Source organism: Desmodus rotundus, chromosome 3 (assembly GCF_022682495.2).
Source record: "Desmodus rotundus isolate HL8 chromosome 3, HLdesRot8A.1, whole genome shotgun sequence".
In the NCBI taxonomy this organism is placed as follows: Eukaryota; Metazoa; Chordata; class Mammalia; order Chiroptera; family Phyllostomidae; genus Desmodus; species Desmodus rotundus.
In genome coordinates this window covers 117,234,548-117,252,419 of record NC_071389.1, presented here as the reverse complement: position 1 = coordinate 117,252,419, position 17,872 = coordinate 117,234,548, and the positions used below count along the sequence as shown (strand labels likewise).

At 43.2% G+C, this 17,872-nt stretch overlaps 1 protein-coding gene across 2 annotated transcripts in view; it reads left to right on the top strand.

Annotated features, from left to right (window-relative positions):
* The window catches only part of PLXNC1 (plexin C1), a 149,240-nt gene that overhangs the window by 25,046 nt on the left and 106,322 nt on the right, over positions 1–17,872 (top strand). For both annotated transcript variants that reach the window (XM_053920950.2, XM_053920951.2), the window contains exon 3: positions 16,485–16,619. In XM_053920950.2, coding sequence (XP_053776925.1) covers positions 16,485–16,619 — 135 coding nt within the window. The remainder of the gene's footprint in view (positions 1–16,484; positions 16,620–17,872) is intronic.

The following is a 17,872-nucleotide window of genomic DNA, read 5'->3' as shown; positions in this document are numbered from 1 at the left end:
GTAAAATAATAACAATATGCATGAAATTTGAAATTTGAAACTTTACGCATGCCCGTTAACCTTTCTTGTGAGCATAAAAGATAACAAGGCAGCGGGCGCGGAATAACAATAGCTAACGTTTCTGAGCTTTTACCATGTGCCAGGGATTAGAACCAGAGTCTGCATGGGTTAACTTGTTTAATCTCATGAGTCAATCCTATTACCATGCCAACTTCATAAGTGGAAAAAACCTGAGGCTCAGAGAAGTTAGGTAACTTGCTCAAGGTGATTTGAACTGAAGCAGGCAGGCTCTCCCCCAAACTACTCAGATAATTAAAATGTAGTCTGTGGAGCTTGGTGGAGTTGGTGGAACTGGCTTTTATTTTTCATTTTATTTTTAATATTGCAGTAGTTAGGTCAGTACCAAGATTCCACGATTTGGGGTTTCTTGAGAAGGAGCTATGGCCTCTGTGGTTTTAGTTTGTTCCTCTTTCTGTGTTAGAAGAAGAAAGAGTCCTTTTCTCTCAGGGTTGCAAGTAGCTTATGGGAGCCCGGATCCTGCAGGGTCCAGCACAAATAAGGTCCCCTTTTATTTTTAAACAAGGTTTTATTTATTTTTAGAGAGGGGAAGGGAGGAAGAAAGAGAGGGAGAGAAATATCAATGCCTTTTGTGCACTCCCCACTGGGAGACCTGGCCTGCAACCCAGGCATGTGCCCTAACTGGGAATCGAACCTGCAACCCTTTGGTTCTCAGGCTGGGACTCAATCCCCTGAGCCACACCAGTCCGGAGTACGGCCCCTTTTTTATTACATAAAAATATTTTATTATGAAATCATAAGGATGTAATTCTGTAACGTAACAATGTCACACTCAAGCACACCATGTGACATTTTAGTAAAATGTCCAAACTGCTGTCCATCTCATACAAGACATACATGTGCCAACCACACCCCATGGCATTACTTGTGCCAGCCCCTGTACTTGGGGCCCCTGCTTTTCCTCAGTAGACACCTTTAGAGCAAAAGTAGGAAATTTGTCTTTGAGCTGGTTCTGGGAAGGGCACCAGTGATGGGAGGCTAGTGTTGGGTTTCTTCAACACCCCTAGTACTGAAGTAGGGTTCAGGGTGTAGGAAGCCATATCATGCCCTTTCCCCCTATCCAGCAGCAAAGCATCGCTGCCCTCAAAACCTTATTCCTGACTGGAAGTCTGGAATAAAGCTGTATGGAAGTCTGACAACCAAGGAGTTAAAGAAGAAACATTCACTCAGACCAGTAGGAGGGGCGGAGACGGGCGGCTCGGGTGGAGAGGACTCATGGCAAGTCTGCGGCTGGCAGACCGGGCAGTCCCACATTCAGGTGCAGATAAACTGGGAGGAACAACTGGGGAGCGAAACAGACTGAGCAACCTAGGGTTCCAGCTCGGGGAAATAAAGCCTCAAACCACTGATTGAAAACACCTGTGGGGGTTGAGGCAGCAGCGGGAGAAACTCCCAGCCTCATAGGAGAGTTCATTGGAGAGACCCACAGGGTCCTAGAACATACACAAACCACCCACCTGGGAATCAGCACCAGAAGGGCCTAATTTGCTTGTGGGAAGCGGGGGAAGTGACTGAAAACCTGCAGAGAGTGGAGCAAATGGCACTGTTCCCTCTTGGACACCTCCCCCACATACGGCCATGCAGCAGTGACGTGTGTTGCCCCACCCTGGTGAACACCCCTTATTACATAACAGGCTCGATGAGACCAAAAAAAAAAATGGCCCAAATGAAAGAACAAAGCTCCAGAAAAAATATAACTAAGCGACAAAGAGAAAGCCAACCTATCAGATGCAGAGTTCAAGACACTGGTAATCAGGATGCTCACAGAATTGGTTGAATTTGGTCACATATTAGATGAAAAAATGAAGGCTATGCTAAGAGAAACAAAGGAAAATGTACAGGGAACCAATTGTGATGGGAAGGAAACTGGGACTTAAATCAACGGTATGGACCAGAAGGAAGAAAGAAACATCCAACCAGAAAAGAATGAAGCAACAAGAATTCAAAAAAATGAGGAGAGGCTTAGGAACCTCCAGGACATCTTGAAACGTTCCAACATCCGAATCATAGGGATGCCAGAAGGAAAAGAGGAAGAGCAAGAAAGTGAAAACTTATTTCAACAAATAATGAAGGAGAATTTCCCCAATCTGGCAAAGGAAATAGACTTACAGGAAGTCCAGGATGCTCACAGAGTCCCAAAGAAGTTGGACCCAAGGAGGAACACACCAAGGCACATCATAATTACATTAGCCAAGATGAAAGATAAGGAGAGAATCTTAGAAGCAGTAAGAGAAAAGGAGACAGTTACCTACAAAGGAGTTCCCATAAGACTGTCAGCTGATTTCTCAAAAGAGACCTTGCAAGCAAGAAGGGGCTGGAAAGAAGTATTCCAAGTCATGAAAGGCAAGGACCTACATCCAAGATTACTCTATCCAGCAAAGCTATCATTTTGAATGGAAGGGCAGATAAAATGCTTCCCAGATAAGGTCAAGTTAAAAGAGTTCATCATCACCAAGCCCTTATTACATGAAATGTTAATGGGACTTATCTAAGAAAAAGAAGATAAAAAATATGAACAGTAAAATGACAAAAAACTCACAGTTATTAACAGCTGAACCTAAATCAAAAACAAAAACAAACTAAGCAAATAACTAGAACAGGAACAGAATCATAGAAATGGAGATCACATAGAGGGTTATCAGAGGGGGAGTGTGTGGGGAGAGAGGAGGAAAGGTACAGAAAATAAGAAGCATAAATGGTAGATAGAAGATAGACAGGGGGAGGTTAAGAATAGTGTAGGAAATGTAGAAGCCAAAGAATTTATATGTATGACCCATGGACATGAACTAAAGGGGGGGAATGCAGGTGGGAGGGGGTGCACAGGGTGGAGGGGAACAAAGGGGGGAAAGTGGGACACCTGTAATAGCGTAATCAATAAAATATATATTAAAAAAGCCTAACTCCCACCAGTGGAATTCATTATCCAAACCGTGGAGCAAAATTCAACCCAGTTCCAGAAAGATTTTCCTGTATTCTAACAGTAGACAAACTATGTAACACCGGAGGAGCCCTCCTGGACTCTGGTGTTTAAAGTTTCAAGTGAAATAAGAGAAAACAAAAGTAAAATCTTTTATTTATTTTATTTTTAATGAAAACTTTTAGAAGGACAAGATCAAGATATATATATTCCCACAGAATGTTCACATAAGAACACGGGGAAACCAGAGCAGGACCTGGGGCTGGAAGTGGGTGGCTGAGCTAAGGCAATGGGCCAAGAAGCAAAAGCAGCAAGAAGTGTCAAAACTTGGAAGTGGGCCCCATGGTTGGCTGTTTAGAATATCTCATGAAGCTATTTCAAGTTCATCCCCACGTCATTCATTTCAGTCTGTGAGTTCAGGGGGGCCTCCCCAGTTTAGAGCTAGTACTCCCTTGTAATCCGCAGATCTAGAGCTTGTGATTCAGGCTGTGTGCTTCTCTTATACGTTATAATAATGTAAGTGCAATGGATTGGAAACAAGAGAGGAATTTGCCTTAATCTTCGTATTTCATCTTTATTACGCCTAACTACAGAAGCACATTAAATGCTTTTGGAAAATCATCTGGCTTGTGTGTATGTGTGTGTGTGTGTGTGTATGAGGGAAAACGAGAAGATGGGTCCGTTTGTCCTTCAACTGGTTAGCCCTGAAGGGCGAGGCATAAGGACAGAAATTTGGCATATTTGAGCTTCTGGAACCCCATGACTTTTCCATCTCACGGCAATATTAAAGAAGACAAGCAATAGTCTTTGTTTAATTCCTCCCCCCTCATTTTTCTCACCATGCTAATCCCTCCCGGCGGCGGAGTCAAACTTGTAATACAACTAACTGTATGGTGTGGAAGTCTCACACACCATATATTTCAGGCCTAGAGTTTGCGTGTGTGTGTGTGTGTGTGCAGCAAAAATCCCAAGACTAGTCAATGAGGCTTTAGGAAGATGTCAACAGAAATAATATGTTGACATAAACTGAAATTCTTCATCAGGGAAAATTTGTTTTCTAGACAGGTTTCAGCTGGAAAAATGTGAAAACCCTTATAAAATCTTGAATGCTACTAGAGAAGTTTTTTCTTTAATAAATAGTTATTGGGTGCCTTTTATGTGCCAGGCACTGTTCTGGGTGCTGGGGGTACAACAGTAAACGAAACAGGCAATATCCCCGCTCCTGTGGCGGGAAGAGAAAGACAGAAAACAAGCAAATGGGTTAGTCCACGATAGACTCATTTCAGATGGTGGTTAGTGCTATGAAGAAAACAGAGGGGTGGTTGGAGGGTGGCCGTGGGGTACAGGAGAAGCTTCTCTTCTCAGAAGAAGTGACATTTGAGACTTGAAGGTTGAAGGGGTATATCAGAATATACATGGCTCAGGTGGACTTCAGATTAGAACTATATTAAGGGCATACCATGGAAACTCGATAAAATTCCACAGCACACCCAAGGAGTGTGTGTGTGTGTGAGCTGGATGAGGTTTCTCTTCTGCAAAATCCAACCCGTTTTGAGTTCCTGTGACCCACCACTACTTCCTGCTACACTTCACTGATCGTGTTCTTTCCAAGGCTGCACAGCTGAATGGAGCCAAGGAAGGAACATTCCCCTTGCTCCAGTCTTACCAGCTTTCTTTTCTGTGTTGATGTTGACATGCATTTTGTGGTTGGAAGATCCAAGTGTCCACTGGGGCCCCTGGGCTGGGCTGTGGGGATGGGGACGGGTGAGGTGGAGGTGCTATTAATAGAAATCTGAAGGAGGAAGAGTGTCATCTCTTTCCTGTTCTGTAGTCATCTGAGAAAGATGAGGACCACAGAGGCAGTGGGTCCCTTGTGATGAAAATGAAAACTTGCTGTTCTGTCCTCAGGGTTCTGGAGACTGTTCTTTGTATAATCTAGCAAAACAAAAAATAATTCAGCCAGCTCTTCCTCAAACACTTTTTAAATTTAATCCCAGCGTGTATTTATTTTTTGAGCTAATATATTGATATTGCTCAAAGTACAAAAGAACCAAAAGAAAATACATTGAAAGTCAAATGTTTCTATCCTGTGTGGTGCTGGTTTCTTGGGTATCTTTATATATGTCTGCAAGCAAAAGGGGGAAGATGGCTTTTCCTCTTTTATTAAATATATCAAACATATATGTATATATAGTACCTGCATCTGCACATTAAATATTTGTGCATGCAAATATATACATATTTAATATAATGCGTTAAAACATAAAGAGCTTTCTAATTCTTTTTATGGCTAACTGGAATTCAGTTGTTTGTATTACGTTTTCTTGCTTGCTATGGATGGACAATTAGGCTGTTTCAATCCTTTGTGTATAGCCCATAGTGAATATCCATGTACATATATGATTGCACACATGTACAAGGAACTGCTTGGCCTAAGGGTGGATGCTTTATAATTTTGGCAGACAATGGCACGTTACCTTCCAGAGAGGTCTCACTCCCACCTCAACGAAACGTAACAGTTTAATCCCACCATCTGTGGTTATTGGGAGAAGTCTCAGTGTAGGCCATTCAAATGGTTTGTTGAGGAAACTGGGTGGTAAACTCTGGCAGACAGTGGGCTTCAGTTATTTTTTCTAATGCAAGAAAGAAAGACTCCCCATAATTCAGAGTTCTAGAGAGAATACGGGTGCCTCATCTCCAGTGTATCAAGCAAATAAATCAAAGTTGCCCCAAACTAGATCTTTCTAGCTTCCGCCCATCTCTACCAACCATGCTCCAAGACTAACATAAGCGCCAATGACAGCTACAGTGCAGCTCTTAACTCATTAAAAGGGGCAAGGAGATGTTGCATTTTTTTACCTTTATTTTTATTGTTGACACTATTATTGTGCCCCCGTTTTCTCCCCTTTGCCCGCCTCCACCCAGCCCCGCCCCCTTCCCTCTGGCCATCCCCACACTGTTGTAGTGTCTGTGTGCCCTGCACGTGTGTTCTTTAGTTAATCCCTTCCCTTCCTTCATGCAGGTCTCTCTCCCCTACCCCTCGGACAGCTGTCAGTCTCTTTCATGCATCCATGCCTCTGTCTCTGTTTTGTTTGTCCGTTTATTTTGCTCATTAGATTCCACATGCAAGGTGGCGGTTTGTGAATTTTTGATCGAGGTGTGATTGACATGCAACATCATGTTCGTTTCCGATGCAGTGTGCAGTGCTGGTATCTGTGTACACCGTGGCACCGTCACCGCCATACGTTCCAGTTAGTGTCCGTCACCACACCTAGTTACACATGTTGTTCTCATCAGGAGAACTTTTAAGATTCACTCATTAAGCAACTTGAGACTATACAATACAGTATTACTAACTATAGTCAACATACTATAAATTATGTTTTTATTGACTTTCTATCGTAAAGCAAATTCCAGATGCTGTGTCATTTCACCTCCTCTTATCATTATGCATTTCTAAGAAACACTCATCATTTTCTTACATAACCATAATGCTACTGTTTCAACTAACAAAACTATTGGTAATTATTTAGCCTTATCTAACATTGAGTCCATGTAACTAAATTATCCTGATTAGCTCAAAAATGCCTTTTAAAAATTGTTCTTGTTCAAATTGGTTTCCAAACAAGGTTCTCAAATCACATTTGTTCACTCTGTTTCTCTCATTTGGGAGCGGCCTCCTCCCCGCACAGCCACTGGCTTCCTGAAGGAGCCCCTCCCTTTATCACCACGTCTGACTGGATGAGGAAGCAAAGCCTGTTGCCTGTGAAGGTCTCCGTGGTGGCACTGAGTGTTCGCTTTCTAGTGGTGTCGTTTAGCTTGTTCCTCTACTCCAGGCGTGTCAGACTCATTCTCACCGGGGGCCACATTAGCCTCGAAGTTGCCTTCAAAGGGCCGAATGTAATTTAGGACTGTATAAATGTAACTACTCCCTAACAGTTAAGCAGGAGCTCGGCGCTGCTGCCAGGTACGAACAAGGTGCCGGCTGGATAATACACGGTGGAGGGCCGATCGGGCCCTCGGGCCTTGTGTTTCCACCTGTGCTCTATTCCGTCCAGTGCTAAGTGAAAGTTAGCAGTATAGGCTTAATTAGTATTCTGGGCAAGAATGCTTCATAGGTGGTTCTGCCAAATGATGCTTTTCAACGTGACAAAAGAAATCTGGGCAGCAGCCTTTCTTCTCTTAAGTCTCACTTGAGAATATTTCTCAGTCTTTTTAAAATTGGCTCCTGTTTCTTCTCTCTACAACCACTTTCCAGGACTGGATCAACTCTTTGAATCTGAGCTTATAAAGAATATGAATTTGTTGACGTAAGAAACATCCAAATCTGTAGAGAATTTTTATGAATTTATTTGAGCTAAAACGACAACAATTGCCAGGAAGCAAAATCTCAACAAATCGAAAAAATGCTCCAGAGAATGATATTTTTGCAGCTTATTTTATACCTTAGAATTAAAGGAGGAGATATAGAGGGTTTATGTGAAATCCATTGTTGGTAGATTAAAAGGCCAGGGGAAAGCAAAGCAGGGAAATCTCTGGGTTGGATAAAAAGTAAAACAGAGAGAAACACACTTTGTTTACATTGGTGGGTGTAAGATAGTTGATAATTAACATTTACAGCACACACAGGTGGTGTTTGGGGAGCAAGATGACAGTGAGGGGTTCTGTGGTCTCCTGCTCCGGTGCCTGAGGTTGTGCCCTGAGGGGTCTAAAAAAGGAAATTATTCTGCCATCAAAGGTATGTTAATCTTAGATCAAAAAAGACACTGGACAGGCTCACTTTAGGTAAAGATTGACCTTTGTCAAGGAAGCTACAGGCCTAGGACATGACCGCCTGCCATAACCCACTTCTAGTTAGGAAGCTTTAATTTCAGACCATCCTACGAGTGTACTTCAGGTCTCTGAGTTTGTAGGCCCCACCATGCTGGTCTCCTCTGAGCTTGTCAGGTTTAGAATATGGCCCTTTTTGTCCACACTTCCCGCTTTTTGGTCATCAATCAGTCTGAAGGATGCAGTAATAACAGACCTCTTGGTTGGGTAGTGTGGTCCCATACAGCTCGGAAGGCTCATTTCCAGGAAGTCCTAGTATTGTCCTTTGTCTTGCTGGAAGACGGGCCATCGGGGATGGGACAAAACCCTAACCTTGGAAGTCAAGGCCACATTTTTCTCAAAAGGGAAATGCCGGTAAATGGAAGACAGTCAGGTCTATAGGCCCTCACTAAGAAAATGCCTCTGAATCATTTTAACCTATAAGCTATCATGGTTTAAGTTTGGTTGTCTGCCTCCCTTTTCTGTGTTTTACTCTAGTATAACATTTCCTTAGAGTTGGCAGACACACTGTACAACCCTTCAATTTTCACAGTCTATGAGATTGGTTCCCATTTACTATGGCCCATCTACTTCCTATTGGAAGCACTCAAGTGCCCTTCATTATTAATCTGATTCCCACTAGTTGTGCAATTGGGACAAAGGCTGTGAGAACATAATAGGGTAAATTACAACTACCATCTGAATTTCCAGAGGCCAGGAGGATAGGAAGAGTTTCATACAAATTTCCTGTGCCTCACCAGCAATTATAGAGGGCCATGTTTTCAACTAACCACTTCAGCCTCCATCTGAATCAATATACTCAGTAGTCCTTGTTGGGATAGGGGGTGAGTACATACCTATAATTGGCTTCTAGCATTTATACATAAATTCCTTTCTCGATTTTTCTTTTCCACTTAGTTCCTGTAGTTTCTCTTGTCCTTCTTAGTTTTCTCTTTTTACTCATTCAGAAATAACCAACTTACTTGGACAAACTTCATCCTTTTAGTTTCTCTCAAAAACACATGGATCCCTTTCCTTTCTTCTACAATAACATTCCTTCTAAATTTCTTTTTTTTTAATTTAAAGATTTTATTTATTTTTATTTTTTTTTTAGAAAGGGGAAGGGAGGGAGAAAGAGAAGGAGACACACATCAGTGTGTGGTTGCCTCTTGCGCACCCCCTACTGGGGACCTGGCCCACAACCCAGGCATGTGCCCTGACTGGGAATTGAACCAATGCCCCTTTGGTTCGCAGGCAGCACTGAATCCACTGAGCCACACCAGCTAGGGCCATTCCTTCTAAATTTCTAAAGAGAAACCATAAAAGAGTATTATTGATAATACAGAAGTTATCTTATACACCTTTAGCAATTAACAGTTGGGCTATATACACAAAGTTTGAGAAAAGAGCAAAGAACAAGTATAACTATTATTATGACTAATATTATTAGCAAACAGGTAAAGACAATCAAACAAATGGTTTTTCAAGTTCAACATCAATTTGAGGATAGACAGGCTTGTCAACGTCTTGGGATCTATCTCTGATGTCAGCAGCTTCTCATTTCTGAGGAGCCTTTGATCTTCACTCTAGGTGGAGGCAAGCGTCAGAGATGGGGCGGATGTCCATTTGTGGTTAAGCGCTTTTCTTTTGTTTTCGATGAGAAATGTGAATACTTGAGTTAACACCTTTAAGTTTAGCTGCATATAGATTAGTTAGTAATACCTGATAAGGTCCCTTCCAACAAGGTTGGAAAGAGTCTTTAATTGATGTCTTTTTCATGGGACATGAAAATCTCCTGGTTGTACGTCTTTGAAGTCTTCGTCTCCTGGGAGTACACTGTGAATCAGTTACTAATTTATCAATTTTTAAAAGCTGGTTAGTAAGTCCTTGATAATGATGTAGAATGTCTCCTTTTAGTCAGGTTGGTTCATAGGTCCCTTCACTTAGATGCATAGGGTGACCAGTAACTAGTCGATGGCCATGTTTACCAATGGGAGTAGATCTCAGACTGAGGAGCACTATAGGGAGAGCTTTTGATCAAAGGAGATTAAAAGCTTCTGAAAATTTAGGTAGTTGAGTTTTAATTGTACCATTTGTATGTTCTGCCATTCCTGAAGACTAGGGTTGATAAACACAATGAAAGTGCCGTAGAATAGGCCAGATATTACAAATGGATTGCATTATTTGACCAGTGAAATGAGACCCTCAGTCACTGTAACTCAGAGGGAATTCCCTAATTGGGAATTATGTTTCCAATAATAAGTTACCTACCATTAAGGCTCTTACCCTCCTGCAAGGGAATCTTTCAACCCAGTGAGAAAACATACAAATTGTAACTAACACATATTTGTATCCTTGAGATGGTGGCATTTGCACAAAATCCAACTGCCATACTTCAAGTGGACCTAAAGGGAGTAGGAAATGTTCCTGGGACCTGTGGAGGGATTTTCCAGGGTTATATTTTGGACAGATAGAACATCTGCTATACACTTTATGAGTTACAGTAGAAGAAGGCTTCCAGCAATATCGTTCACTCCATGGAGTCATCTTTGCAGGACCCCAGAGTGCCAGCTCACGCTCATGCTGAAGTATATGTAATTAACCCTCTGGTACAGGCAAGACTGAACTCTGATTGGGTCCAAACCATATCTGTTCGCCAGAGTCAGAGGTTCCCCCCTTCTTGTTGCCATATCTTCTTGCCTCCCTCTGCAGCTGTCTGTTGGAGCTATATAAGAGCGTCTTTTATTGATACAATAGAAAGAAGAAACATCCTTGGTCTGGATAATTCGGTTCCTTATTGCTGCTTGTCTCGCTGCAGCGTCAGCTAAATTATTTCCTTTTGCTTCTATGGTGGCAGCGTTAGAATGTCCTGGAGTTTTGATAATTGCCAATTGTTTCAGTTGCTGTATGACATCTAATAATTCTGCAACCTGTTTCCCATTCTTCACGGGCTGCCCTGCGGAAGTTAAGAAGCCTCGCTGCTTCCACAGCATTTGGCAGCTGTGAGCTACACCAAAGGCATAGTTACCGTCAGTGCAAATATTGGCTATTTGATCTTTGGCCAATTGACAAGCTCAAGTCAGAACAATTAATTCAGCTTGCTGGGCAGGTCTAATTCAGATAAGAAACTTCGATTATGTCCACCACGGAAGTTACTTCATATCCCCCTTCATCTTCCAGATAAGATCCATCTGGAAACCGAACGCAGTCAGCATTATCCATAGGGGATTCCTGTAAACCATTGCCAGGAACAAAAGGTGGTCAGTAAGCAAAACACAGTTGTGAGTGTATTCATCCTTCAAAAATGGCAGCGGAGTTTCTGGGTTAAGACTGTTACATCGAATTAAAGTAATATCAGGTGTGGAAAGCGAGAGTCTTTCATGAGAAGCCAGTCGACGGACAGAAGCGTTGAGTGTGGTGAGAGCTCGGTGGAGACTCCGCAGAATGAGGAAGATAAACAAGTGAAGGAGAGCCCTTAACGATCTCTTCTGTTTGTTTGCACAACATGGCTGTGGCAGAGAGGGGCCTCCTACAGGGCATTAGAAGGCCCCGTTTAAAGCAATCCTTTATATGGGCTTAATGCCGTTAGGTATTAAAGGATATTGATGAGTATTGTAGAGGCCAAGTGTTGTCAGTGGTTGTTTTAATGGGAGAGGCTGACTTGGTCTCGTGAATATCTGTACTGCAAAAGGCCCACAGTTACTTTGGAACGTCCTGTAACAGAAGTTCAGTCAATTTTAAGATTAGTTTCCTCTTGTGGAGTTTCCTTTAAAATCATTATTTTCCCAATTGGTTTAATGTTTGATTCATTTAGTTTTAAATACATTTCACCTTTCTGGGAAAAGGATGTGTGGGTGTCATTAGTTTCAAGAGAGTCTTACCCTTTCAGGTGAACGGGGACAGATTTGACTAGTCAAAGTATATGTGGCCCCGAAGCATTCGGGGACTTGAAAACAGAAACACTGGTTGGCTAGATGCCCCTCCTGTCTGTACAGGAGCTCAGTCCGATGGAGTCACCAGCAGATAAAGTAGCCTTCCCAAGGGCCTGAGTAGTTTCCTCTCTTATGGTAATTCTATTTTCTACTAAACTGTTAGTAAGGAGAAGGGGAAATGCCCTCTCCTAGTCCTCAGAGCAGCCCTGTATTTGTTACCGTTTCTTTTCTTTTTCTAGATCCTTTTGGTTTTCTACAGTCCTTCTTAAAGTGACCTGGCTTTCTACAACAAAAACAGACTTCTGTGCAACAGTTTCCCAACAAACCTTGTTTGTAATTCTGTTGCGTTGCTCCCAGATACCAGTAGGTATATTAATTGGAGTGGGTCCGAATAGCCAGGATTATGTGTTCTAATAGTTAAATTCTTTGCAGTCCCATCAGGGTCCTGGAGAGGGTTGGGGAAATCTTTAATTAGATTCCTAAATTCTGGCCTAGTACAGGAAGAATAGATCATGCCTGGCTACCCTTGTCCTGAGACTGGCTTTTCTCTAAAGGAAGCTGCCAGAATTTCTAGTTTGTCTTGTTTTTTCGAGTCTCTCCTGGTCTGGTTTTCTATTCTGAGTGTTGCCTAAGTCAGTGGGGCGCTGTGGTGGAGGGCATGTGGGAGAGAGAGAAGCAGCGGGGAAAGGAGAGGAAGTCCCCACGATGCAAAAGGCACAGCGGGGCAGCTGGAGAAGAGGGAAAAGTCGCGTGTGTCACTGAGCAGCTTTGGAAGCCTTCTTTAGTTCAGAAACAGTTGCTACAATATTCTTATTAACTTTCTGGAAAGAAGAAAGTCTCTCTGTGCTGTTTCAGAGGCTTCTACTTGCCAGTTGAGGGAAAAGCCTCTCTCATTCATTCAACTTGATTTTAAAGCCAGCCTTTTTTTTTTTTTTCTGTTGTGCATGCAAAAGTTAATTCAGGTATCAAAAGAGCTTCATTTTGGCTGTCTTAAGTTAATATCAGTTCTGGTTAAATCTTCTCATTTCTGTAAGTACTTGCAAATAAAGACTCCCATCTGCAGGAGTATTAATGGGGGTGGGGGTGGGGGGTGTTGTCAGCCTTGGAAGCACAATTTCCCACGTTAATTTAGTTTTATTTTGCAATCTGAAGAGCCTGAATAAAATTTCTTTGGATACTGTGTGGTGGGTTGAAGTGTGCTGCTTATAGGTTGAGCTCCAAGGGGCTTGCACCTCCCGAGTTGCTCCAGCCCTCTGACGTGTCTCAGTTTCTCTCCCAGCTGTCTAATACAATGAGTGCCAGGCAAACAGCCTTCGTGAGTAAGTCTCGGGACACGTCAGTTATTTCCCTACAGTTGTGCTGGAGTCCCCTGTGGGGCACTGCTCTCTCTGAGGGGTGCTCTCTGACACCTCCACGTTGATTCCTACTCACTAAGAATATCTGCATTTCATGCTAGAGGGAGTAAATGCCCTTTATCTTCGGAGCTGCACGAGTTCAGATTCTCATTTATCCAGCAAAATATTTTGTTCAGACTCACAGTGAGTAGTTCCAATTGAAAAGCCCAAATTTAAATCCACGCACCCAATTTTTCCCGCCTGTGTGTGCCTGAGTTATCTCAACCCTTAACCTTTTACGCCACCTCAAGGATTTTTTTTTTTTTTAAAGCAGCTCAAATAAAGACGGGGCCTCCTACCTTAAAACAGGGAGGTCTGGAATTTCAAGAAAACTTATCCAGATTCACCCGATGCAAAGCGAGGAGCTGGTGGGGTCCCATGAGCCCCTGCTGGTACCTAGCACCGGGTCTGGGTCTGCAAGGTGGTCCTGGGTGGGCTTCTTTGGAATCCTGCTGACTATGCCAAGTAAATGTCGGCATAAGAAACGTCCAAACCTGTAGGGAATTTTTATGAGTTTATTTGAGTCAAAATGACGACAATTGCCGGGAGGCAAAATCTCAACAAATTGAGAAAATGCTCCAGAGATTGGCAGTTTTGCAGTTTATTTTATACATTAGAATCAAAGGAGAAGATGTAAGGAAGGTTACATGAAATCCATTCGTGGTAGATTAAGGGGGCGGGAAAAAGCAAAGCGGGGTGGGGGTATCTCTGGGATTGGATAAAAAGGCAAAATAGGGTACCATGGACTCCTTTTACATCAGTGGGTGCAGCAGTACAGCACCTAGAGATGCTTTTCGGGGAACAAGATGACAATGAGGGCTCCGCGGGCTCCTGCTCTGGCGCCTGCGGTTGTGCCCTGAGGGCTCCGGAGAAGGAGATCACGCTGACATTTCTCAAGCATGTCATCTCAGGTGCAGAAACACAACAGACAGGCTCACTGATGGTAAAGACTGACTTTTGTCGAGGAAGCTACAGGCATGACTGCCCACCACGACCCACTTGCAATTAGGATTTGTTCCTACGTGGGTACCTTTGATCTCTGAGTTTGTAGGAGGGCCCACCAGTGAGGCCTCCCCTGAGCTTGTCGGGTTTGGTATGTGGGCCCCTTTTTGTCCACAAATTAGAGACAGGAAGACAAGAGCCTGACGCGTCCGCACTTGGTCGGTGCTTGCCCTGTGTCTCCCTTCACTCGGTTTTCTGCAGGCCAGCGTTGCCTGATAGAACTTTCCACGATCACAGAAATGTTCTCCAGCGGCACTCTCAGTGTGGTAGCCAACAGTCATCTGTGGCCAGCGAGTACTTGAAAAGTGGCCAGTGAGACTGAGGGGCTGAATCGTTAATTTAATTACAACGTAAATAGCTGTATGTGGCTAGTGGCTACCATATAGGATGGTGCATCTATAGAGTCATTTAAAAATGAACTGAGGCACAGATCTGTCCCACTTCCTTTGGGACCCAAGTGTTTCTGTTCTATTTTTCCAGACCTGCTACTGAGTTCAGTGAGTAGTTCACAGGCTCCCAGTGAGCTACTTGCCCTGGGCTTGACCCCGAACAGATGACGGAAGGAAGTCACCATTGCCAGACAAAGCCACACTCAGACCCAGGTTCTGGGAGCAGGGACAGGTGCAAGAAGATGCTCCATGTGCCAGGTTGATAGGGAGCTTTTGATTAAATAGCCGTGTAATTGCCATCAGAACACGGTACAGGCATATGATTGGTCAGCAGAGGCACAGATGTCGATTTTGTGTGAAAAGAACCCAGGTGCCAATTTTTCCTTTTCAGATCATGTGTCCTGTACAACAGCTCTCCACAGAGGTAGAGATACATTATATCTGGATATGTTCAAACTGACAAAGTATTGAACACCTTGAGTTTTGAAGGTACTGTGTGGAGCAAAGAGATAGGTAGAAAGATGATTAAGACATGGTTCCTACCAAAAGGAGCTTGCAGTTATCTATTGAGTGTTAGGTGCTAACCATCCTGCATAATTTTCATTTGATCCTTACGACACCTGTGTTTAAGGAAGATGTTGTTAGACTCATTTTAGACATGAGGAGACTGAGACCCAGCGAGGTTAAGTTACTGGTTCAGAGCAGCACTGCCCCTTAAAGGAGAGGTTTGCCCGGGTGCGAACCTGAGCCCGAGCTACCATTGTATTTCCCCAGGATTATGACGACAGTCTACCGATGAGCCTACCATGCCTCCAACCCCGCCCTCTCACCATGCCAGGCCTCTGCTCAAAGCCCTGCATTCGCTCCCTCTTTCTCACCTAGAGTAAGAGGCAACATCTTTACACCGGCCAGCAGGAACCTGTGTTACTCACCTGTTACCTCACTGCTCACTCCCCCCCCCCACCTCATTTGCTCTGCTCAGATCACACTGGCCTCCTCTCATTCTAGGGCCTTTGTACCTCTGGGTCCCTCTTCTAAAAGCACACTTGCCCAGATATCCAAATGATGTCATCATCCACTGCAAATCTCTAAACGAGTGTCACCTTCTCAGCGAGACCCCCTCTGAAGATGCATTCTCCATCCTTTTACCCCACTTTATTTTGATCTTATGACATTCTGATATATCTTATGTCACTTTTTGTTAACTGTCTGTCTTCCTGTCCCTGCGTGCATGCATGAGTATAAGTTCTATGAGGGCTGGGTTCCCTTCCCCTCTCCCCACCCCCCCCCCCCCCCCCCCCCCCCCGCCGCTGTGTTCACTGCATTTTCCAAGCACCTCGGTGATGCCTGATACAGAGTGGATGTTCACTAGGTGTTCATGGACTGAAGATGAGTGGAGCTCAGGTTTGCCTAATTTCAAAGCCAGACTTGCTTATATTTTTTATATCAACACATACTCATGGTTTAGGCCTGATTAGTTGTCCTGATTACTTTAAAATGCGTGATTATGTAGAATTATATGGGAGAATCAGAATAACCCAGACAAATATATGTTGAGCCGACTTTCTTTAGTTTTAAAATCAGTCTTGGCCTAGTTCTAATGAAGCTGTCACTTGTAGCTTCTCATAAGGCCGATCAGACGTGGTCAGGAACCGCTGAGGAGCTTCCACCTATGAGGATACTGCCCGGCATTGAAGAGTGGCTTTTGTGTGCACACGCGTGTGACTTTGTCCCCCACGAAAGCAGAAGTACTGTGCTCATTATTTCTAGCCTTTATCATTGGCTGACCCATGAGTATTTGTTGAAGACAGACACGAGAGAGTGAATAAGGAATCTCGTACCTTAGCCAATGGATTTAGAGAGTAAGAAAGGCTGTGGTTTTAGAATTAAGCTACAAGTTTTACCACCCTGCTCTTCAAAATATTTAATAGAAATCATATTTCTCTTTTTGGAAAAAAAATAGGTTATTCTTGATGAGAATTTGACCTCAAATTGTCCGGAGGTTATCTATGAAATTAAAGAAGAAACACCTGTTTTTTACAAACTGGTTCCTCATCCTAAGAAGAACACCTACATCTATCTAACAGCCGGAAAAGAGGTAGGTAAAAATACTAGTTATTGCTTCTGACTTGTGAATAAAAATTGTTTAATTGATGTCATTATCTAGAGGCAAAGCTTTTACTTTGAACTGCCGCGTTTAAACGTTGCTGCAGGCTCGGAGAAGACCGGCGATGGTCCAAAGGCACAGAATTAAACACATTACTGTCAGTAACTAAGCAAGAAATATCACCTATTTAGACAATTTTATTATTGGCTGTTTTTCCAATGCCAAGTTTTGCAGAGGAGGGTGTGCTTGCAAGTGGGCGCATAATCAGCAAGGTAACTGAATTTACACATTTATTGTGTGGGTGCTGAATGGTTAGATGCATTTATGAATATACCCGGTGGGATTGGCTCTGGAATTTGGGGTTAATATCGGGCCACAGTCTCATACACATTCATTAGCCAGGAAATATATGGCACTTGCCCTCCCTCTCTAAATTTACTGGGCTGTTTTAGTTTTTCTTCTTGCTTCTGCTTACTGAATTACAAAGGACACCTTTTTACATGTTCTTCATTTTTACAAAGTGCTTCACTAAGGGAAGGGGGAAACAAGCTAATGTTTACTGAGTCCCTACTGACCATGTACAAGTCACTGTTGTTCTAGATGTGGTCTTTCACGATGAGGTGCATAGATGAGGGGTGTGTGTACACACACGTATAACAGACAATGTTAATGAAAAGTGTGACTACTTTAATGATTTGAAGTTACCTTTGTTTTATACATGAAGAATCTAAGACTTGGAAAGGTTAAATAACTTGCTCAAGATTATATATAGGTTAGGCCTTGTCAGGACTAGGACTTAAATTATGCCCTGATCTTTTACAGCCCATGATAAATGAGATCAAATCCTACATTTGTGAGAACTCAAGAGGCCATTCTGGCACGGTGGTTTTGACTCATGAGTATTTGCACACGCAAAGTGCAAGGACGATAACTGAGACCTAATTACATAAGGGTGCAGCAGATGCTCCTGGCCCCCCCCCCCAGTTTTCCGTTCTGTTACTTTCCAGCATTGTAAGGACAATGGCAATGACATTCAGCTACATGTGCTGTTAGAGTCACAGAGTAGGTATGCAAGCACTTTGTAGTTTTTGGAATTCCTGGAGGGCCGTATTGCTCTTTGCATGTTAAAAAGTCAGTTGTGTCAAAATGACTACATCGAGTTGGCCCCTGGACCTCATGTCCCTTTGTAACCCAGATTTTCACCAGATAGAGTCTCCTGGACCAGCTTGCTTCCCCATTCAAAA